This window comes from Thermobia domestica, chromosome 1 (genome assembly GCF_964235325.1).
Source record: "Thermobia domestica chromosome 1, izTheDome1.hap1.1, whole genome shotgun sequence".
NCBI lineage: Eukaryota > Metazoa > Arthropoda > Insecta > Zygentoma > Lepismatidae > Thermobia > Thermobia domestica.
The window spans coordinates 152,480,179-152,504,926 of NC_137454.1; the positions used below are offsets into that span (position 1 = coordinate 152,480,179).

A 24,748-nucleotide genomic window follows, 5' to 3' on the forward strand; every position below is an offset into this window, starting at 1 on the left:
GCCCCATAAGCAAAACTGTGAATACTTGTAATGTAAATCATGACCAAACGAACTGCTGTTGTTTATTGCAGAATCGTACACCTGGAAATGCTTGCAATGGAAAATTCAGAATGGCAGACATGTGACTGTGGAGTGATGACATCCATGCGTTCTGAGAAAGGACTTGGTTGATGTGCAATCAGTATGATCATACTGTTGATGCTTCCTTTCTTTCTGTTTAGTAATTAGTGTTTGTGACCGGTAAGATGGCTGTGGCATTGTGTGATTACAATGAATCTGCACTAAAGACATGTAGTGTTGGTGTGTTTGTTCAAGATGAATGCCACAGAACAGTATACACTTCTAATATATATCAGTGAAGGTGGCTTGATACATGTGACTGACTTACCTTTGCCTGATAGAAACTTCCTGTTGTGGAGAAGTGGTATGCAGACAGTTGGGTCAAGTTCTGTAATGACTGAGTGTATGACTGTGTGCTGCCACCACAAAAAGATATATGTGGATTATTTTCCTTCTCTTCAAAGGAATTGTGTTGATCCCTTCAAAGTGCACAAGAAGGTCATCAAACGTAGCCTTCGTGAAGCTAACATGTCGACAGTTCTAAAGGTGAAGGAGATGTCAGGGGTGGACATGAAGCCTGGCCAGAAACTGTGTTCCAAGTGCTTTGTTAGACTAAAGGAAGAAAATAGTGTGGACAACAGTGATGAGGACTATGAACCCTCTACGGTGCCATTTGTATCTCCTGAGTTACAGACATCAGTGAATGCTTTAGGTATTTCACCGATAAAACCCCCAAAGTGTTAGCGTAAGAGACAGATGTAGTTATGCAAGAAAGAAACTACGGTAGATTGACTCAGTGGCAAAACGTAAATTAAGTGGATTTCGCGATTGATGAGCATGAATTAACAATAACGAAAGAGCAGTCCAAATGTGACAAATGTTCAGACCTTGATAAAATATTGGAGGACATGAAGAAGAAATGTGCAATGTCAACACGTCAGGAAAAAATGACAGTACTTACTCTAGTTCCAGACAGTTGGTCAATAGAAAAAACTGCTCATGAATTTCAGGTGTCGCATTATCTCGTCAAACAGGCTAGAAAGTTGAAGATGAGCGATGGACCGCTAGTACATCCTACAAAACTAATAGGAAAGGCTGTAAGTCAAGAAACTGAACGGGTGGTCCAGGAATTTTATGAAGACGATGAGAATAGTAGGATGTGTCCAGGCAAAAAAGATTATATATCAGTGAAGGTTAATGGAGACAAAATTCAGATACAAAAACGGTTGTAGTTGTGTAATGTCTCCGAATTGTATGTCTTATTCAAGCAAAAGTATCCCAATGTTAACATGGGTGTGTCCAAGTTTTATAGTCTTCGTCCAAAATGGGTAATTTCGGCTGGTGCGAGAGGTACACATAATGTATGTGTGTGCCAGACACACCAAAATGTGAAGCTAATGCTGTCTGCTGTAAAGTTAAATTTGGACCATCAAGAGGCAATGAAGGTAATAACCTGCGATTCGAATTCGTATACATGCATGATTCACAGATGTGAAAAGTGTCCAGGGAAAGGGAAACTCGAGAAATATGTAAAAAATATCATGTTCAATGAACTGTGTATGGATGAGGAAGACATGGTCACATTCAAACAGTGGACACATACTGATCATACAACTCTCGAAACCAAACAAGAGACAGTTGCAGATTTCGTACATTCACTTTGTGAAAAAGTAGATAAGCTAACTGTTCACAGTTTTACAGCGGCAGCCCAGTCATCATACCTTAGACAATCCAAAGATAATTTAGCCACTAATGAAATAATAATAATACTTGATTTTTCAGAAAATTATTCCTTCATCATCCAGGATGAAGTTCAGGGGTTTCACTGGAACAACAGTCAAGCTACAATTCACCCTTTTGCTATATACTACAAAGATGAACAGGGCAAACTGGCAGTGCCAAGTCTAGCTATTCTTAGTGATCACTTAGTACATGGCTCAACAGTAGTGCATGCACACATCGAAACTATTATCGGCTACATCAAACAAAAAATGACCCATGTTAGATCGGTGAAATATTTTACTGATGGTGCAGCTAGCCATTACAAAAACTGTAAAAGTTTTAAAAACTTATGTATGCATTACAGTGATTTTCATTGGCAAGCTGAGTGGAATTTTTTCGCTACTAGTCACGGTAAGAATGTTTGTGATGGTATTGGTGGGACAATTAAAAGACTAGTAGCAAGAGCAAGTCTTCAACACACAACTGATGGGAAAATTCTCATACCCCAACAGTTGTTTAAATGGGCGGACGAAAACATTCATGGCATCAAATTATTCTTTGTTTCTGCAGATAATGTAAGAAAGTGTGAATTGGTGCAACAGAGCAGGATGCAACATGTGAGAACTGTTGCCGGAACCAGAAGTCATCATTATTTTCGTCCTGTTAATTGCAGTGAACTAGAAATGAGCAGACTATCTGGACACAACTTCAGGTACTGCGTGCGTGTCCGTGTAGATACTAAGCAAGAGCTTGATTTTCAAAGACTTCTGAGTAGCATCCAGCCAGGGTGTTATGTTGCTTTTGCATATGACAGCAATTGGTACGTGGGCTGTATAGTTCAGTATTGCCAAGAGGAGGGAGACATCTTGGTGAACTGCATGACACCAGCCGGACCTGCTACAACGTTTGCTTGGCCTCAGTTTCCTGACGAACGCTGGGTTCCCTTTGAACATATCATAATGGAATTACCAGTTCCCTCCACAGCCACTGGCAAGCAGTACTACATTGATCAAGGCATCAACACAAAAATTTGCGAAAAGTGGGACTCGTTTTCAAAGAAATACAAGTAACTTAAAGGTGAAAACGTCTCTATTTTAATCTTCCAAGTGTAAGAATATGATATACCTGTACAACCACGTAGATATACATGTACTATCACGTAAATACTGCCTAACCACTGTTCAAATTTAAACATAAATTGTGCACAGGGTTGTAAACTTTACTGTTATAACGTTTACTAATGTCCAGCGCTATTGCAACAGGTTTCCTGTCAATAATTTACATTATGAATATTCATATTTATGCTTATGCACATAGTCAATTGTCGACCACATATTGGCATATTACGGTACGAGCTTTTCATTCATCAGTTATGTTTTACTGATTCGTAACTCCCACATACCTTGGAGTAACAAGATGTAATTTATGTGACATTTACACTATGTTATGGTCATCATGAATGCAAGTATAGAAGTTCGTACGAGCTATCAGAATTGTGCTACAGCGTTGCCAACTTGTGTATGTTTTCGTCGTTTTTGCTTTTTTTCTCGCATTTTCATTGTTAAATTACAACAAAAGTAAATGACCAACTGTTTTGTTATTACCCTGTTTGAAAGTCGGCAAGGTGGTGTATCCAAAGATTGGCAGAGGTTCGCCCCACCTACTTTCTTCTTCCCATAAAAAAAAATGCTGAACTTTGTAACATTTTACTATTTCGTTTTTTTTCTTTTGATTTGAAATGAATATATCAGCCAGAATTGTTGCTGGAAATTCATTCTGCTGCTGTTAGTACAAAATATGTGTTTAGTTCTGTACATCCTGTAAATTTCACTTTGATGTCATTTATAATGAAAAAGTTGTGAGACTGAAAACGTGCCGCAGGCAACATTGCTTATTTCGACAAATATTGGGCCTACGCACTGTGGTTCGTATCTAATTATAACTTTGGTTTTATTTACCGGAATGTTTTTAAATTTGGTATTTTATCTCTTAATACTACCCAGCTCATGTGTACAACTTTTCATGAAAATCCAAGATGGTCACTGGGAGGGAGTGGTTGAACTGAGGTGGAATGACCCCAAAGGTTTATTGTCAGACACACACACAACTCGCTATTGGATTCTATTTGTACCAGACTAATCTATTCAAAATAGTTGTTACCCACCTCTTGAAGATATTGTTTAATATTGGTCTATTAAAAAAAAAAAATCTATCCAAAGGTTTCTTTCCCTAAAGACTAGTCACTCAACCATAATTCTATAACTTAGCGCGTACTTTTCATGCAAACAACTGTCCCGTCCCCATTAGATGTCTCGATTATATTACCCGTTTACTAGATTGTAGATACTGTGAAGTTGCACACTGCATTCATTCACATATTCTTTCGTCTATTTTGGCGACAAATATTTTAATAGAAACTTTCACTAATTTTCCGTTCTTAACTTGATTTTTCCTTTTTTAAAAAATCACAAGGACCTGAGACCAAACTTAGGATACGCATGGAGCTTGACTTGCTTAATATGCATGTCAAATATTTTCCTTTATAAATCTCGGGTTCTCGAGTTATGAGAGATCAAAGATGAATCATTAAGCCTTTAACATCCTACGTGCAGTAAATGAAAACGCAATATAAACAATTACAGTAGGCACTCTACTCCGGCAAATTCGGGAACAAGTCCGTGCCGGATTATCGAACGTCAATATAGTTCTAACGAGAATACCAAAGATAAATCATTCTCTCTCTCTCTCTCTCTCTCTCTCTCTATATATATATATATATATATATATATATATATATATATATCTATATATACAACAAACGATTAAAATATGTTTAAACGCAATATGTAGGTCGCTAGCAACAAGGAAATGAAAACTGACAGACATGATTAACACTGAGCAAACTAAAAACATAGGGAACGCAGTCGCGCGACCTGGCGGTCAACAAATGACTGAATCCACCCGAACAAGAAAGAAAGAAAAAAAAAAGAAGAATGTGAGTGGCTCGATCGGTGTCGGATTACAGAAAGTGCCGAACAACAGAATATCGGATTGGAGCGCCTACTGTATAGTGTAAAAGAATTTCTTCTCAAAGCATTTGATTCTTTAGCTACCATAACTCTCTGGCGTGATCCAAGAAAACATCATACTTTAACCCTCGCACAGCCAAGCTCAAAATCATGACATAAACGATGAAGTAGGGGACCTAAGTGACCCCATTATAAATTCTATTAAATTTTGTTCTTATTACCTTTTTTTCCCTTATACAACAACTCTTGTTACAGTGTCTATATATCCATTTTGATTTGATAACATACTGTTGTTAAGATATACATGCAACTCTAAACGTTGCTTTCATAACAAAGTTTTAGTAACACATTTTTTGTGTTCCTATCTATATTGTATGTCTCATTACATACCTTCTCCGCAATTTATCCCTTTTTCATTCAGATTTTATGCACAGTTGTTATATTTCACAATTGTTACAGTCTTTCTGTGCCTCCTACATATCCATCGCTTACAGGTTTCGCATTTTACCTTTGAGTTTGTACCTACTTTCTGTCGTACATGAAACACTTTCCACGTTTCACTTCCTTCTGTGTTTTTGTTTCAATTTCATCAGCAGACAAACATTTTAGGCGTGTTCCAATAAAAGGCATTATCAAAGCCTCTGGAACGGCATTTCTATGTCTCTTTTGATGTATATATATAAGCAGACTATTTCAATTTTACTCCATGTTTATATATTATATACAAACAATTCATGATTTGCATTCATCGATCTATCTTCCCATCTATTTATACGTTCTTCCGTCCATCCATCCATGCATCTCTCTATATATTTATCTAAGCTGGCTTGTAGTGAAGTCGATAGAGCGTCCGACTGGTTATTCAGCGACCTGGGTTCGTTTCCCGGCGGGTGAAAGAAGGAACCTCCAGAAATGAGTACAGGGGGCAACCCTGGTGCCAAGCCGGCACTCATAAAGCAACTGGGAATAGCGGTACGCTGACCACGTGCCACCCACAAAAAGCCGTGTGGCAGGCCTTAACCCTTTAGGGCTGTTGTGCCATATGATTTGGTTTATATATCTATTTACCTGTTTGTATATCTCTGTCGTACAGCTATAATCAGTCAACACTATTTAGTTATTTTGTGGGCATAAAGATATACTGCTAATTCTAATGAAATATATCTTCTTGGCATTTGTTGTGTGAGACTGAAGACAAGAAGGAAAGTCTCAGTAATAATGGCCGATCCTGGAATTCGAACCTTGAACTCCCCGATTATACCACAAGCGCGTTCATGCACTTACTACTGATTATATAGTAATGTTAATATTTTTTTTCTTAAAAATTATTGTAATATTTACATGACTTAAAAAGTAAACTTGTAATAAAAGAATATAAAATCTTATCTTGCTAAATTTGGAGTGACCTGCAAGCGGTAAACATGCTACCTTGCTCTTGGAAGAGCGAATTCCTTGCGAAGTTCCTTTATGAAAACCTTCCGACGGGAACTGTGAAATTGACTCCAATCAGGGTACTTCGTAATGTAAATAATTTCTTTTATCAGGAACTTAAGTAAGTCTCCATAAATTCATTAATATTCATGGGGTACCTAGGATTCCCCACTATAACCAAAAGTGAAGACAAAATTTTAGGCGACGTGAAGGTATACAGTGGGGAACCTTAGATCCCCCAACGTGTATAACAAATAAACCTAGAGCTGCTTGGGAATGACCATCACATGAACATATACATACTTCGAAAATATTAACATAGCTAAAGAAACACTGCTCTAAGAAAATAACACACAAAATGATTTCAAAAAATAATAATCTGGGGGACTTTAGGTATCCCACTTGGCCGTGCGAGGGTTAAAGATTAAGTGGGAAGACACAAAACAGAATGGAATAAAGGAGTACTCAACAAGCTTTGTAGAAACATTCAGAAGAAATGTACAGAATTCTCGTAGATGAAATATTGCTGAGAAAATATTACTCAGGGGACTCTCAGGATAGCTTTTCTGCTCTCATTTTTCCCAGGATACTTCGCGGTCGGTGACGTCACGTGGAGGTATCGCGGTATTTTTCAAAATAAGTGAAATTCTGCATAAACAATAACACTTCTGTTTCAAGATGGGGAAAAGTTATCTTACTTGTGCAGTAGCTCATTCTAATAACATAGGAAGCAATACAAACGAAATAATGTTCCATCGATTCCCTAAAAATGATGAACTTCGAAGAAGATTGATTTCCCGCTGTAAGCGAAAGAACACTTTTAAGTGGATAACGCACGAATATGTTCTGCTCACTTTTTACCAGAGGATTATCAAACAGTTTGAAAAAATGAGCTTCTAAGTTTCCTGCAAAGTAATGTTTAAGATCTGACGCTGTTTCTTCATTATTGATTCCAAACTGGCATGGGGGAAAATAAACTAGACACTAGTCAAGTTGAAAAACAGGTGTGTAACAACAATATTAATTTTACTTTTATGACATTTGTTTCTGAGGGCCTGAAGCTTAAGGAGTTTATGTACGTAAAGTGAAGTGGAAGGGGGTATCAACGAGAATATAAATGTATACCCACATATATTCTTTAGTTTAAATGATATTCGTAAGTTTTGTTAAGTATCTGAAACATTATTCTAGCAAAAAGTTCAAAGTGAATTTGAGCAGAACATTCATAGGAACCTATTACGAACCGAACCTTATCTAACTTTACCTAATCTAACCTAATCTTGTTCAACCGAACCGTACCTGTTACGTACAAATCACATTGATTTTATTCCTTCTCGAATGCCACATCGTGTGACAAAATCATTTGTTGTGATGAAAGTGCACACTTACCATATTCTTATAATTGAAGGGCTGGCCGAGAGAGGGGGCTAAGCCACAAAAACTAAATTCCGATAAATCGAAGGGCAAAGTGTAGGACAAATAACTGCAAATTTTCCCTTGTGAAGATGGTTCTTTTATGTATGTATACCACTCTATAGATATCTGTGCAATTTGTAACCTATAATACATACTGTAAAATGTGTTATATTGAGTAATAAACAAATATTAGTAATGTAAAGGAAATATTTTGCTGTCACGATTTCTGACAATTTGGTTAATACACACTAAATACAACGGGTTAGGTTAGATTTCTAACCTGACCTAACTTAACATAACCTAATCAAATAGGTTAGGTTAGATTCGGTTATATTAGGTTAGGGCAGATTAGATTTCTAACATAACCTAACCTATCCTAACACAACCTAACCTAATTACATACCCGGAATCTCTGAAATTTTGAATAATGTTTGCTTTATGTATTTTACTACGGTACCTGAAATGCTCTTATTGAGAGGATTGGTTTATGGAAAGTATTTGAACTCCTTCCACCCCTAGAATTTACGTTTCAATGAAAGTGCAATGACAAAAATCCATAATGCCACCCCTTCCCCACGCCCAAAGAGGATGAATTTGCTTTTAAACGGCATCGGGATGGTCACTATTCATTTCAGTGACCCTGAAAAGCATGGACTGGACACCAATTTCGGCTAAGTTAGTTAGTCCTGGCTGTATTAAAGTACCAAAAATCGTTAAAGTTGGTCGAGGAGAGTTGGCAATCAAACATTGTTACAATGAATAGAAAATGCCCCCTTTTCCCCTTTAAACGGAAATTTTGAAAAACAATGGGACATGTTTTTCTTTAAGTTTAATGAGGAGTTTATATACCGAGTTTCATCTTTCTAACTTAGGTTCGTGAGATACTGTAGTTTAGGTACAAATTTTGAACCCCTTTTACCCATTAGGATTCGGCCTTTAATCAAAGTAATAAGGGCCAGGTCAACTCATGTACGGTACTAAAAATTATAAAAATCGATCCAATGCTCTAGAATGAATTAGCAAGTAAACATTATATTCATTTTTATTTGTATAGATAATTAACCATTATTGACGATATTTATATATTTATTACATTATATTGTCTCATCTATGAGTAGAAATAACTCATTATTTGTATTTGGAAAGACAAGGAATATCATAATTATGTTTTGAATCCAGTTTTACGAATAAAGCGCGAAGTGTAACAAGCAGGCAAGCGAAAACAATCTTCACAGATACCTCCACATGACGTCACGGACAGGGAGCCAATCAGAACGCTAATCGCGAACTGGGGCTACCTGTTATTTTATATACCTTGAATATTACTATGGCATTAAGATAAATAAATTTCATTTTTACTTGTATGTCATTGTTATAATTATTCCTTTACGTTTCTGCACCTACCAGTATCTCTTTCAGAGTTTGCTCTCTTCGAAATCAAAGAAAAAGAGAGAAAGAATTACTGAGAAGTACTAATAGACTGCAGAAAGTAACGACACAGAGAAATAATTATATAGATAATATCATTTCCTTCCGTTAATTGATATTTGTAAAGAAATGGTATCTACATAATAATTTATCTATTACTACAGTTCTGCACTCTACTATATAAAGTTAGTTTGTCATCAGCTTGTGCTTATCTAGTTCATCTTAATAATAATAATAAAAAAAACTTTAGAACTGCCCACGTATAAAATAAAACAAAGGACAGTTGCTATCATTTTTTTTTTCAACATCTAAGCTTAATATGTTACTGACTGATTGATTTGATTTAACGTCCTTTATCAGCAACGAAGCTATGAGACGGGAACTACTGTCTAAAGTAGGACTGGAATTACTACTCAGGATTTACGTACCTGAGATAAGTACTCCCACTGGCATTCGAATATATGACTACATCAATAGAAAGCCTACACTTAGCTGTAACATGTTATGTAAAACTGATTTTACCTAAATTAAAATACAGTAAAACTTGTCAACTTGGTCACCTCTCTAAGTTGACCACCTTCTCATCTTGACTTGGTTCGTCTTGAACTTGCATTTTCCCATAAGACATTCGTTATTTATTACTCTGTAAGTTGGCCTTCTGTCTATCTTGGAAGTTGGCCGCATTGAAGCAATATTCACCCTAAATGATAATGATAAATTTACCTGCGTATCTTGGCCACGCAAAATACCGTTTTGTTATTTTTCTTACGTCTTTCGTAATTCCATATGAGACGAAGTTGTTCTGTATTTGTGATTAGAGACAAAGTATCATGGATTCATACCATTTTTGTTCTTGGAGGTCTCATGTGGTTCGGAATCCACGTTAATCAGTAGATCCACGTCTCATATAGCCTCGCTGCTCATTAGGTAGTTAAAATCAACTCAACTCAACTCTTGGAGGTCAATGGACAAAACACTACCTTGATAAAGGGGTGGTGAAGGAAGATGTGAATAAGAAAAAGCACATAGAGGAATTCATGAAATGGTTGTACGTATTTGTTAACTCTATTTGTTTAGGTAAAACCATTAGCTATATCAGCTCCTTTCCTCAGTGGGAAGCTTTAGTAATTCCGGAAAATTCTCAAGGTTAAAGCTAACCATCTCAATTGTCAACTATTGGCACCTAAAGGCTTGGCGAAAGGTAGTGGAGATTTTGAGATATGAATTCCATTAAGATATTCTCAAAACATCTTCGTTCCGAGGGAAACAATAGTAGCTCATTAACAAGACGTAGACGATACTATACAAGAACTACAAAATTAGAATGTGCAAATGTGCTGAAAAATTTTACAATCAAGTAATGCTAAAAATCTTATTCTAAAAATACACCAATCACATTTATTTTCTGTAAGTTGGCCACTTTTCAATTGAACTGATGATGGCCAACATACACAGGTTTCACTCTATATGCATGTCTTCAAAGATAATTTCACAATATTAAGCCATAAAAAGAAAGAAATCTGACTTAAAGAATCAAGAATGAATAATGTAAATCGCAACATAATGTAAGTATAGGATACATCTACGTAACTACACAATTTTCTTACGAGAGACAAATATTCTGCTTTAAAAACATATTAAGGCTAGTCGTTCTTCTTTTAGCTATGGGTGAAAACCTCTACATATGAAAGGTAGATTTTTATAAGAGCTTATGTAACAAATTTTAAAATTTACAGGATTAGTTCTATTTTTCAGCTTTTGCGTCATATTTTACAGATTATATTAGGAGTTTAGATGAGTGTGTGTGGACCATAATCTGTAAAACATGACACAAAACTAAAAATAAAAATGTATACTTTACAAATTTTTTATATGAGTCCTTACATAAATCAACCCTTAATATGCCTTGTAAGAACAACGACAAACCGATACTTAACACATATATTCTTCGAATAGATTATTTCGTCTCCTTTTCTTCCAACCAACTGCTGAGCAATAGCAAATCCTAATGTGCGTCCAAGTTGACTTGCTCTTCCAAAACTAGATAAAACCTCGGTGCAACAATACATCTGCAGATGAGGATGATCACTTGCAAAATGAAGCATTTTCGCCAATATTACACACTAGGGAAGAAAAAAAGAAGAAAAGTATATAATATTAAACATAGCTTTCCATTTTCAATATGAAATCTTAGCTTCTACCATATATATTTTTAAAGACAGTAGAAGCTGTTTAGAAAATTCTGGAACGAACTGACACACACGGCGTTCAATAAGTTTTGCACCGATGGTTAAAATATTGTTATTAGTTGCAATATGGTGATGAAATTTTAGGTGAACATACTTTTATCCTTTAGCTACAAGACCATGTTTTTCAATGTAGCTTCCATTAGCAATGACGCATCTCGTCCAATGTTTTTTCCATGTCTTGAATGCACTTCGGAAATTCAGATGGAAATTCAGAACATTTTTTGAAAATTTCCCCGTGATATATAATTAGCCACAAATTTTCTCATGCTGATGGATAAACAAGACCACAAAAATACGACAACGACGATACCTAAGTAATGCATTTTCCGCTGATCAACTAGAATAATGAATAATATAAAAGCAAATACAACGTATTTTATTACGAAATCACAAACACTTAATAAAAATTTTTTTACAAAGAAAAAAAAAATCCCTTTGGTATCTAAAGACGTATCCCATATTCAAAGATCAAGGGTCCGATGAAAGTAATCTGGCTATCCACTGAATACCAACACTCAGGTATAAAACATACAGCACATTTTTCAGATTTCTCCATTAAAAATATTCAAAATGTCATTGCAACAAAGACTGCGAATTCTCTTATATGCGGCACTCAATTGTTGCACCACAAGTTTGCACAGATGGAAGTAAACGTCTGTATAAAATATTCTGTGTAGTCAGTCACAGAGCAGTCTGAAATTCCAATGGCACTACCATGTTTTACTGCAGATTGCTGTGGACTTTGCAGAACAGAGCGACGCACACGTTCAATGTTCTCTGGAGTTCGAACAGTACGGAGTTTTCCTAAAAGTCTCTTTTCTAAAGCTCAAGCTGTTTCCCGAAATCTCTTGACCCACATCACTATAATTCTGATGAATGTTGAATTGCTAGCGAAATGCACGCTGAGCAACAATCACTGACTCACTGTGTTTATTAACTCTCCATAATGAGTAAAATGACTGAAATGTAATAAGCTGGCTACAATGTCACGGTCAACCTTACAACGGTATGTTGTATATTTTTTTTACTTGTAACGATTATTAACTTGTAATTTTGGGCCGTAAGGTATTTTAAATATGTACTAGGCTGATTCTACTATTAGAAAAAGAGAAAGAAAAAGAAATAAGTTAGATATAATGTCTATAAAAAGATATTCAAATGTTTTTAAATAACAGGATTTTGGAATGTCGTTGTCAGGACAACCAAAAATAAATAGATTATTGAGTGAGTTAAGCAGATATAATAGAAAGTTGTGTAAAAGGTATATGTACAAGTCTTCATTATATTTATTAAAGTTAAGTACATAAGAGGATACACTGCTGTATTTTAATGGGCTCAACAACTAGTTTGATCCGTTCTAAAATTGGTGCCGAAACCTCGGAAGAGTGAAAAAAAAAAGATAGTGCATCGTTAGAAGTATAGTAAAACGAGCACCATTGAGCCCAACGTCAATCTCACAATTTTAAGAAGTGGGAAAATAATAAATCGAAAGATCATGAGTACTTATAGCCAGACTGTTCAGACGGAAAGGAATTATCCAAAGAACCCAATGGATGTCTTAAGAGAGATATCACACCAAATTCAGGATTAAGCTCAACAAATTGAGAAGTTAGATCAAAAAATTAATCTACAAGTACAGAAGTTAGATCAAAAAATGGATCTACAAGCACAGAAGTTAGATCAAAAAATGGATCTACAAGCACAGAAGTTAGACCAAAAAATGGATCTACAAGCACAGTAGATGAAAAGCTGGAGCAACTGCAGCAAAGCTGACAGCAAATGGGACCAAATACAAGAACAACTAAATCAGGTGACCCAGCAAATTACAGCCAAATTTGGACGTTATGATGAGGTTATGGAAAAGATAGTACAGAGATTACAGAGATGCACCGATGTTCAGGACTCTGTAGATATCATAGAAACTGCGGTAAATGAACATGCCAATCAAATTAAGCAGTTACAGGATGAAGTGAACTTCATTAAAGAAAAGGTATTCATGAGAGTGCAGTGCAAGATGGTGGGCACATGAATGCTGTACACCCCACATCTATCGGTTGGGAATCTACACGTCATCCCAGAACAACTCTTGAAGATAATCAATCCTCGAGCTGTAATGAAGATAGTACCGAAGGAGAAAGAGTGAGACGATCATCCCATCAGAAGCGTAACCACTACAGGTATTTAAAGGCTAATACAGGTAAATCATTACGGTTTAGTGAAGTGAAATCACTTACAAAATTTAGTGGTGTACCGGAAGACATACCAGCGAGGGGGTTCCTCGAAAATTTTGAGGACGAGTGCGAACTAATGGGCGTAGACGAATCTCAATATTTAAAGTTACTACCACATGTATTATTGCCACCGTGTCTAACTTGGTTCAAGGCCATTAGGAATAATCTCCGTACTTATTCCGACTTTAAGAACGCCTTGCTATCCAATTACGAGAATGATTTTATGATAGCGAATAGGGATGCTTTACTGAGAACGAAACCACTTAATCCCAAGTTACATAGAAGTATTACTGAATTTGTGGTTTCTACCTATAACGAGTTGAGAGCCTTACATCCAAGTCATCCAGAATCACGAATCATTGTTTCCATCCGAATTCTGTTACCTTTCAGGTTACAACAGGTATTAATGTCCGTACAGTGTATCAACTTTAATCATTTGATTATGCTTATTCAAAATTATGAGAGTCAATCTGCAATACAGAATGGTAATAGTGGGCAGGATAGAGGTCAAGGTAATTATGGTCGTAATCCTATGCAATATGCTCCTGTTCGCAACCTAAATATACAACCTGAAAATGCTTCTAATTCATATCGTTTTAATAGTAGAGTAAATAGTCACAATGTTACCGGTAATCAGACGCAACCTAATCGTAGAAATGGAAATAGGAATTTTAGAAATAGTAATCGAAATTTCAATAGGAACAGTAATCATCGCCTGTTTACACAAAGTCGATTTACAGATGGCAGAAATTACATTGATAGGAATCCGAATGCTGTACCAGTACATAATTGCCAAGGAAGTACTCAAGATTGTGGGATACAATGTAATTTAACAGAGGGAACTTAGTATTCAAAAGAGAAAAACGAAAATATTTTATGGATATGTGAGTTGGTTTAATGCGTTTTACTTTATGTTATTTAATTTTTGAGTTTATATCTATAACAGTAAATACTCAATTTATGTCAACATATGCCTTAATGTTATGTGTTTTATTCGATATTTGTATTTTATACTATTCATGTGCAAAACGCAATATTAATCGCATTATTCATGTTTCATATTATAAAGTATACTTGAAAGTATCTTTGTAATGCTATAATATATTGAAGTTAATAATTTTTGTTTTCTATAAGGACTTTGTATTTAAACAATTCTTACTTTTGTGTTCTTGTTACATTCGAATTATATGTTAATAATATAAATGTTAAAGAATAAAAGATGATATTTTTAATGTAAACGTATGAAAGTAATGACTATTATATAAAATTGATGTCATGTATTTCATGGAAAGAAGTACGAGTAATGAAAATCAAAATTTATACGTTTTTCAAAGAACTTCAAAATGAAATGTTATTACGGATTAAGTTTTAATTTGCCTAGAATAAATGTATATCAACATCTTTAGTTATTGGCCCAAAGTCAAAGATTTAAATTTGTTAACAATTAACCTTTTTATGGCCCATAACGGACTTAAATTAAGTGACCATAATTTTTTTGTGTGCCTTGTAATCAACGATTATAATGAAATATAATTAATAATAGTGTTTTTAATGTAAAAATAAGAAAATGCATGTGTATTATGATATGGTATATTTTGTATGTATGAGGGGCACATAAGAAGTACCTAAGGTTAACGGTCCAGAGTTCTTTTCCTTTTATTAAATAAAATAAATAAAAGAAAAGTCCGTCGAGCTCCATAATATACAACGGTATGTTGTGTATTTTTTTTACTTGTAACGATTATTAACTTGTAATTTTGGGCCGTAAGGTATTTTAAATATGTACTAGGCTGATTCTACTATTAGAAAAAGAGAAAGAAAAAGAAATAAGTTAGATATAATGTCTATAAAAAGATATTCAAATGTTTTTAAATAATAGGATTTTGGAATGTCGTTGTCAGGACAACCAAAAATAAATAGATTGAGTGAGTTAAGCAGACATATTAGAAAGTTGTGTAAAATGTATATGTACACGTCTTCATTATATTTATTAAAGTTAAGTACATAAAAGGATACATTGATGTATTTTATGGGCTCAACAACTAGTTTGATAAACAAACCGTTCTAACCTTAACACCCACGTCTGCGCAAAATTGATCTAGAAAAGAATGAAAGAAGGGAAAAACAAACTTTCACTTACTCCAGTCGTGAATACGGCTTTCAGTCGTGGGGAAAACATCTGAAAAATGTAAAAATGTAATTAAGGTAGTTGTGGTATGTTTTGCAATTTATTGTTGTAAGCAAAACGTATTGATTTAAAAAGAATGAAATGAAATCTTTGTTTTACGTCCCACGCTTATACCGGCTAGGCTAAAGGAGAGGGTGATTATGAGAAATGAATGAAATGGTGGCATGAAAAAAATGAGAAGAAATGGGAGAACCCCGAAAACACACATGCACACGGTGTTTGTCCACCACAAAGTTCAATTGGCGCGAGTTGGGATCGAACCAAGGACCCCATACACCAAAGGTGAACGGTCTACCACTGAGCCACTGCGGACCCACTCTGAATTAAAGTTCAACAATTAGAAAGAAAAAAAGAAACTCATATGTGAAATAATGAATAATCCGGTCACAATTTCAATTGAAAACCATCCGGTTTTTCGCTGCTGGGTGTTGTATATCAAAATGTTTAAATAATGTTTAATACATTTTCAAAAAACATTACAATAAATTCTTACTACAGTATTAACTTATCAGAATGCCACACGTTAACACTAGAGATTGATCTTTTACCATTTTGGGGTAAGTATTAACAAACTACGAAAATAAACAGATCCTGATGGTACCATTACTCCTATTTCTTACCTCATCATCCCAATTCTCTTCTTCTATATCATCAAGAGCTATACTTAAGAACTGTGGAGCACCTATGTCAACTGTACCACATATGTTTTTATCTCGTGATATGGCATATACAATATGTATTAAAGTATGCAGTTCTTTGGTTTCATAGGCAATTTTGTGCCTTATAATATATAATCCTACAAGCTTCAGAACCTATACGAGAAAAAGAGAAAATATTTTTAATTATCAAAGTTTAAAAAGCGTATATAAACATCACAACAAAATTATAATTACATGGGCGCATGGGAGGATATTCAAAGTTAACAAAAAATTGGCTACTTACCAATGAATCCTCCCTTGAAAAATTTAAAGATTTTGACGTTTCGGAACTCTCAGCTGGTTCCTTCCTCAGTGGCAAGGTAAAAAGGATTAAAACGGAAAGGAGATAAAAGGAAAAATGAAATCTTTGAGTTTTACGTCCCACGGTTATGCCGGTTAGGCTAAAGGAGACGGTGATGATGAGTGATGAATGAAATGGTGGAATGAAGACAGTGGGAGGAAACGGGAGAACCCCGAGAAAACCCACGCACACGGTGTTTGTCCACCACAAAGTTCACTTGGCGGGGGCTGGGATCGAACCCGGGACCCCAAGCACCAGAGGTGAACGCTCTACCACTGAGCAGGAGATAAAAGGAGTAAAACCAGAAATACATACCACTATATAAAAGTAACGTACAAAAAAGATCCTGAGATGAACAGAGCAGAGGAAAAAAAGAATGAACTGAATAAAAAAGAACGCGGTGTCTATGTTAGACCACTATTGCCAGATCCAAAGTATGCATCACAGGTAGGTACCCAAGTTCGATCAATGTTGCCAGTATCAAGGTTCAATGCAGGTTTGTATTTTTGAATAAAGAACGATTCTTTAATTTCTCGTTGTTTTTGATTTTGCTGAACCTATTACCTTAACCTGTTTTATATTATGTGAATGTTGTTTTAGATGAAGCGCTAAACTCGACATGCCTTCTTCTTGTGACTTTTTTGTTTGTCTACCATGTTCCTTCACACGCGTGTTAATGTTACGTTTAGTTTAGCCAATGTATGAGGAATCACATTCGCAATGGACGCGGTAAATACCTGCTTTATTTAATGGATCGACAAAATAGCTTTTAAATCCAGTGAGATGTATTAGTAAACTTTTGGGGAAAATACTTGAAGCAGATATGTTATGCTTTGCGAAAATACGTTGAATTTTTGTTGAAAGTTGTGGAAAATAAGGAATTCCAATCCAAGTTTTTGCTTCTTTGGAAGTTACCGTTTTGGGGACTTGCAGCGATCTACGTGTTTGATTAAACTGATCCATTAAATAAAGCAGGTATTTACCGCGTTCATTGCGAATGTGATTCCTCATACATTGGCTAAACTAAACGTAATATTGACATGCGTGTGAAGGAACATGTTAGACAAACAAAAAAGTCACAAGAAGAAGGCATGTCGGGTTTAGCGCTTCATCTAAAACAACATTCACATAATATAAAACAGGTTAAGGTAATAGGTTCAGCAAAATCAAAAACAACGGGAAATTAAAGAATCGTTCTTTATTCATAAATACAAACCTGCATTGAACCTTGATATTGGCAACATTGATCGAACTTGGGTACCTACCTTTGATGCATACTTTTGATCTTGCAATAGTGGCCTAACATAGACACCGCGTTCTTTTTTATTCAGTTCATTCTTTTTTTCACTCTGCTCTGCTCATCTCAGGATCTTTTTTGTACATTACTTTTATATAGTGGTATGTATTCCTGGTTTTACTCCTTTTATCTCCTTTCCGTTTTAATCCTTTTTACCTTGCCACTGAGGAAGGAACCAGCTGAGAGTTCCGAAACGTCAAAATCTTTAAATTCTTCAAGGGAAGATTCATTGGTAAGTAGCCATTTTTTTGTTAATCACAACAAAATATTTATATAGCTGATAATCAACATACAAAAATGATAGTGATCTTGTGTGGAATCGTATCACAGGAAAACGGCTGAAAAGTTTTAATGGATTTTTGAATATAGTTATCATCTATCTTGAACTGGATTTTTACCATCTTCTTTGATTAAAATGTGTATTCTACGGTGATATGGGAGGGAAGGGAGTCAAATTTTAGGTGGAAAATTGAGTATGTCACAAGTCCGTCAAGTTAGGAAGACAAAATTCGGTACATAAACTCGTTATTAAAAATAAGTAATTTATAAAATACTAGCGTTTTTCTAAATTCCCGTTTTAAGGAGAGGAGAAGGCATTTTCTATACTTCTTCATTACATTGAAAGCGCCATTGTCTGTTGTTTCTGATCGCATCATAGGAAAACAACTGAATTATTTGAAATGAATTTTATAATAACTGAATAGCTCCACCGAACAACGTTGCAAGCGACAATTTCTGTCACATTGAGATTTTAACAGAAAAATATGGAAAACGACATTCCCCACCACGTAGGTTATTTCTTTTCCCATAATACTGAGGTTGGCAGCACTTAACAGCCAATGGAGTGAGCGGCAAATCGTCACTCTCTTCCAGAACAACGTTGCAACCTAGGTGATGTCGCAGATAGTGTTATTCTCTCGCCTGGTGACCAAAATCGTGTAAATAATGGTAAAAACAAGAAAATTAATGTCAGTAAGTGGAAAGATAAGTGTCATAAACGTGTAAGAGATGCTGGAAATCGATATATATCTAAAAGAAAGCAACCTATGCCTGGCAAACTACCATCTGAAGAGAAGTAGAACAACGTTGCAACCGACGTACATTAAGTTTGTATGCAGTGTTACTGCGAAAACGTTTGCTATTTTAGTAACAATACTACTAACTTTAGCTGCTTATCGTCCATATTCTGACCAAAGAATAAAACATTTCGTGGAAGAACATCCCACAGCGTCCTTCGAAGTTGGTCAACGCACACATTGCCAAAAAAGTGAAGGGTCTCGGGAACAAACGACACCCTCCAGTGAAAGTTCCCAGTTTCCCACCTTTGTAAGATGACAAACTTCCAATCAAAGGAAAAAAAAAAAAAAAAAAAAAGATTTATTAGAAATGTGCAAGTACATCCCTAAAGAGTTTGCGGAATTTTATGAAAAAATTAAAGAAGAACGTTGTTAGACAATCCCTTAAACGTTTGTTCCTTTTTCTAAAACTTTTCATGTTAACGATGTCCAACAGTTCTTTGTATTTTTTACTAACATCCATGTATTCATAAAAGTCGTATTTTTAAATTGACACGCATTACTGACGTACATACCAGCCTCATTTCAGTCAGTGTTTAGTATAGCTGTCCCAAAAACAACGCTGTTAATGCCGTCGCTTGCAACGTTGTTTCTGGAATGAAAGCATTTAAAACCTTAATATCTCCGTTAAATGGTAATGTAATAAAAGTTCCAATTCTATGTAACATCATTCATTTGATAAAAAAAAAAAAGACATAGTTTGAAGCTGAAAAAGTAAATTTAAAGCCTATACATAATGAACAAATAGTTTTTGTTCGATTTCTGTAAATTTGGATTGTTGTCACTTGCAACGTTGTTCGGCAGAGCCATTCAATTAATAATAGAATTACCTCAAGTTAAGTTTTTATTATATCAATTTCATTAAAGGATGTCTCCTAAGGGCGGTGGAAGGGTTCAAAATTTATGCGAAAAATAGCATATCTCGCGACTCCATCATGTTAGGACGATGAAACTTTGTATAGAAAATCCTCATTAAGAATAAGCTTGGTTGTATCCCAACGTTTGCCAAAATTCCGGTTTTAAAGGGGAAAGGGGTAATTCTCTTTCTCTTTTCTTTCTTTTTTTTTTCCAACACATTGAAATCGACATTGTCTTAACCAGCAAAGTGTTGCGAATATCGAATCAGTGACTCGAGGAAAAAGGAACACGCCAATGTCAAGGATCCCAACGACTCCGTTACATCACTGACAGGAGGACAAACGTATCTTGTGGACATGGATATTGCAAATATCATCACAAATACTCATGTCCGAATTTCGGAGTGTTCGACAGTGACCAGCGTCTGCATGAACAATGTTGATTCACACGAACAATGCATCTAATAACACTGTTCGGTGTTCAGTGGCGTACTATCGACGAATGAAGACTAAGACTGATATTTCTATCATCCCTTTTCCATCCAACCCTGACAAGTCCCCCGATGCCTTTCAATGGATTTCTGTAGCCTTGGCATATTGAAACAAAGACGTTCCACCACATTAGCGGGCCCCTGGAAAGCCCGTCGAACAATGTGCTATGTAGTTCCACTCTCCTATCTTTGTAGCGCAGTGTTACAGTGTAAATTAAGGATTAGAATTAGGATTTAGATTTCTGGACTCTCGGCATCGATAGCCACGTTAGCTCGTCACGTATAGAGGATGACATCCCTCGGCGATCACACTATCCAAGGAAAGGAAAGAAGGAAGCGGCTTGGGAAGGTACGATCCCGGTATTTGCCTGGTGTAAACGAGGGAAACCCAGGAAAACCTCACTTAGGATGGCTGGCTTGAAAAAGCTTTTCCACTTTTTCGACCGAATGTCCCCACCAGGAAACGAACTCGGGACCACTCAGTGGAAATTAAGTTGCAAAGTGGTAGTTAAGGTTCGTGACTATCACATCAAGCTAAAACGCTGGTGGAGGAGACAACTGCTGTGAACAGGTATGTGCGCAAAGTCTGGCCATCTTAGGAGAAGCAACTCTCCGTATATCCTTATTTGATACACTAATATATAAAAGCTAATTTATAATGTATTTATAAGTTTTGTTTTTTTGTATATATATTTGATTTGATTTGAGTTCTTTTCAGCAGCAAGGCTATAGGGGACGTGGACATACAGCTTAACATGATATCCGAACCACATGAGCTCTCACTGAGAACCGAACTTAAGACTTAGGCGCCAAAGGTGTGAACGCTACCCACAAAGGAGCTCGTATTTCTAGATTTAAAAAAATGTTATATTTTTATCTGCTATGTAAATGATGTCCTATAATTTACAAAAATAAATCTGGACAGACCCGAAATAGCCGGATTGTTAGATTTGTTACTCTAGAAAGACACCTCAGAAACATTTTTTTTCCCGAAGTTAGATTAGGCATTTTTTTTAAATCTTTGAATTATTCATACGTATGTATAAAGTAAATCATGTAACTTCTAAGCAAGAATTGTAATTGACCGGTCATAAATTTTGCCAAAAGAAGAACAAATAAAACTATAATTGAAGTTTCCACATAAACAAACAAACAAACAAAAAACTCATAAAAATTTCTTTATCTACCTGGGTTAAGTTCAAAGATGGGAAAGTTGATCTAAGCTTTACTGGGCGTTTTGCTTCTTTTTTGTATGGAACAACAAATGAGAAGTCTTTAGGGCACAATTTTTCCAAAAATGCACCTGTAAAAGAACCAAAATAAGTATAACTAGACACATATCTTCTTGTGATTAAAAGGAGAGAAATTATTATATGGGAGTGATTACTCAATGTCAAAACGATTACTCTCGTTAATTCTTTTTAATTCTATTCTCAAAACTTCGCACATAATAAAACTTATACTTTAAAAAAGAAAAAAAAATTCTCTCGATCCTAACATACCCAAGAAAGAAAAGCATGAAATACAGTTTTTGACAGAATTTTAGTTATCTCAAGAACTGTTGCTGCTTGTTTAATATTAACTGATTGAATACAAAGATACTGCTTTTTTTTTAAAAAAAAAAATCCTCTTGATTCTAATCCTATTTGCTATTCAAGTAGTACTACAGTAATAGTGATGCATGCAAGATTTGAGTTACAGTGGTTAGAAAGTACAGTATCAGAAAGTAAAACACACACAATTAAATGAACGTAAGTTATAAGTGCTGACAAGTAAGTTGCTTGATGAGTTATAAAAAAGTATTTAAATAATAATAATAATAATAATAATAATAATAATAATATATATTATTATTATTATTATTATTATTATTATTATTATTATTATTATTATTATTATTGCTGCTACTGCTGCTGCTCATCTTTGACATGCATAATCATTAACCACCGAATTTTCGCTGCTTTAGTTGGCAGCATTGTCAAAACCAAGTGTGATAAAAAGGGGCTTCCTAAGTATATATTTACAATATTATGTTATTTTCCATTCATTGATAGATCCACAGAACACTACTATCTGTTAGTATTTAGCACTGAGTAACTGTTCTCCCAGTACACTCTTCAATAATAAAAATGTTTCTGAATTGAAAATCCTTACTTCATGTTTATTTCATTATGTATTTCGATATGCTAACCAGCGGAACACGGTGAACCGAATTCAGAAGCTTCCAGTGTGCAAAGCTGTGGAACACAGCATCTGTTGCCGAGTACCTGCCCATCAAGGTTCGTTCAGATCCGCCAGTAGTCACAGAGAAAATAAGAAAATGAAATGAAATCTTTGAGTTTTACGTCCCACGGTTATGCCGGTTAGGCTAAAGGAGACGGTGATGATGAGTAATGAATGAAATGGTGGAACGAAGAAAGTGGGAGGAAACGGGAGAACCCCGAGAAAACCCACGCACACGGTGTTTGTCCACCACAAAGTTCACTTGGTGGGGGCTGGGATCGAACCCGGGACCCCAAGCACCAGAGGTGAACGCTCTACCACTGAGCCAAGAGAAAATAAGAGAAAGCCTGTTAGTGGCTGAGTTCGGCCACCAAATGTAGCGATCTTTATTTCTTAGACGATGAACTACGAGTACTTGCCTACATAATAACGTTTAGTTTTGGCTGGTAGTTACAGAGAAATAAAGTACCACATATACACACAAACCTACACATCTGGAGTGTAACTATAAGCTCCCGTATGCTTACGCCGGGAACTAAAGACGAACATATTTCAGAAGCTTACAAGGGAACGGCGCGAGTTACTCAGAGATCATTGCATTTAATTTAATGTAGGGGAAGGTATTGAGAATAGAAAAGAACGTGTGGAAGCATTCGTTTTGCAGGCGTTCGGAACCGGAAATAATGGGTCCTACAGTTCTAGAGAAGTATGGCCTGTCAATCATACTGATGGGTAGGAACTTTTGCTCGCTGTTGCGGCCAATGCAGAAGTTAAATAAAGTAGAATGAAAACAGAAAAGATGAGCTGAACAGATAATGCACCAATGTTCGCCCTCAGTTCCACCAGACGAATGCCGGGATCTATAACTATCATTGTCATTACCCACATTATCTCTTGTCCATTGGGTATGCATCACTAGTTACCCTAATGAAATGATATTAAGAAAATAAAGAAAATATTGTAAAGGAATCTGTGTGTTTGTGCTGGCGCCTACATTAAAGACTGACAGTGATTTGTTATCGATTGATTGATTTTGCAAGTATCATATTTTTCAGCGAACAATGATGAGGGTTGCCTAATTTTGTCTGTGCTGTTTATGTTTATTGCGATTTAGTGTATTACAGGAAGGGACAGAGACCTTTGCAATATTATTATTATGTGCTGTTATTATATCGTAAGAAACAAGCGACATGTGGACTGATTCTCTGAAGAACTAGTAACCGACTGTTCAGTGTTTTGCTGAATCAGCACTCTGCAAAATAATGTTTTTATGTATTTGTTTTTATGCTTGGCAATAAATGTGTGAGAGACTCTTTCCTGACTCCACCCACTACCATGTGTCACACCTCCCGTGATGTCTGGGACTCGCTTCTAGACTCACTTGTAATAGTCGCCGAGCCTTGGGCCCGAGCTTAAATAGGACCGAAAACTTCCGCTTTGGGAGGTCGCGGTCGAAGAAGAGGAGGTTGCGGTCGAAGGTGGATTGCGAACTGGCAGAAGATTGTTGCTTCTGACCAGTGGAGGAGAGCCTGATTCACCAGAGGGAATTCCGTCAACGGCCCGAGACCAGGGGACCACCAGAGCCATCGAGAGAGCAAGGAGCCGATTCTGTGGACACCAGCTGTTGAGCCCAGACGTCGAAATGAAGGTACTCCTTTCAATTTCCTAACCTTCTTCCTACACCCAGTTTTTTTTTTTTTTTTTTTTTTTTTTTTTTTTTTTTTTTTTAGAAAACCTTTTGCTAAATTCTTTTCTGATAATTATGCTTTCTCTTCAAAGGATAGCCGTCCGATCGTAGTACCTGTCTTGAGCTAGAATTCCCATTTCTTTCTCCTGACGGCTTGTGTAAGAGGAGTTCTTCCCGATTTTTCCTCCCTCTTACTCACCCTTTTCAATATATACACAGAAATAACTCGATGTCACGAAATGCTCATGTTCATTTTGTGTTCACACTATTAAAGTGCAGTATTTGTGAAATATGCGTGAGTTATATTTGGAGTCTGGAACGAAGTTGTTGTTACGAGGCTGTTTTTGTCGAATACATTTTGCTG

At 35.9% G+C, this 24,748-nt stretch overlaps 1 protein-coding gene across 2 annotated transcripts in view; it reads right to left on the minus strand.

Moving 5' to 3' along the window:
• LOC145690017 (SMC5-SMC6 complex localization factor protein 2-like) overlaps positions 1–24,748 on the minus strand; it is a 96,474-nt gene that overhangs the window by 11,391 nt on the left and 60,335 nt on the right. For both annotated transcript variants that reach the window (XM_081764509.1, XM_081764504.1), the window contains exons 7-9: positions 21,662–21,777; positions 16,375–16,566; positions 11,024–11,209 (exon numbers count right to left, since the gene is read on the minus strand). In XM_081764509.1, the coding sequence (XP_081620635.1) occupies positions 11,024–11,209; positions 16,375–16,566; positions 21,662–21,777 (494 nt within the window). The remainder of the gene's footprint in view (positions 1–11,023; positions 11,210–16,374; positions 16,567–21,661; positions 21,778–24,748) is intronic.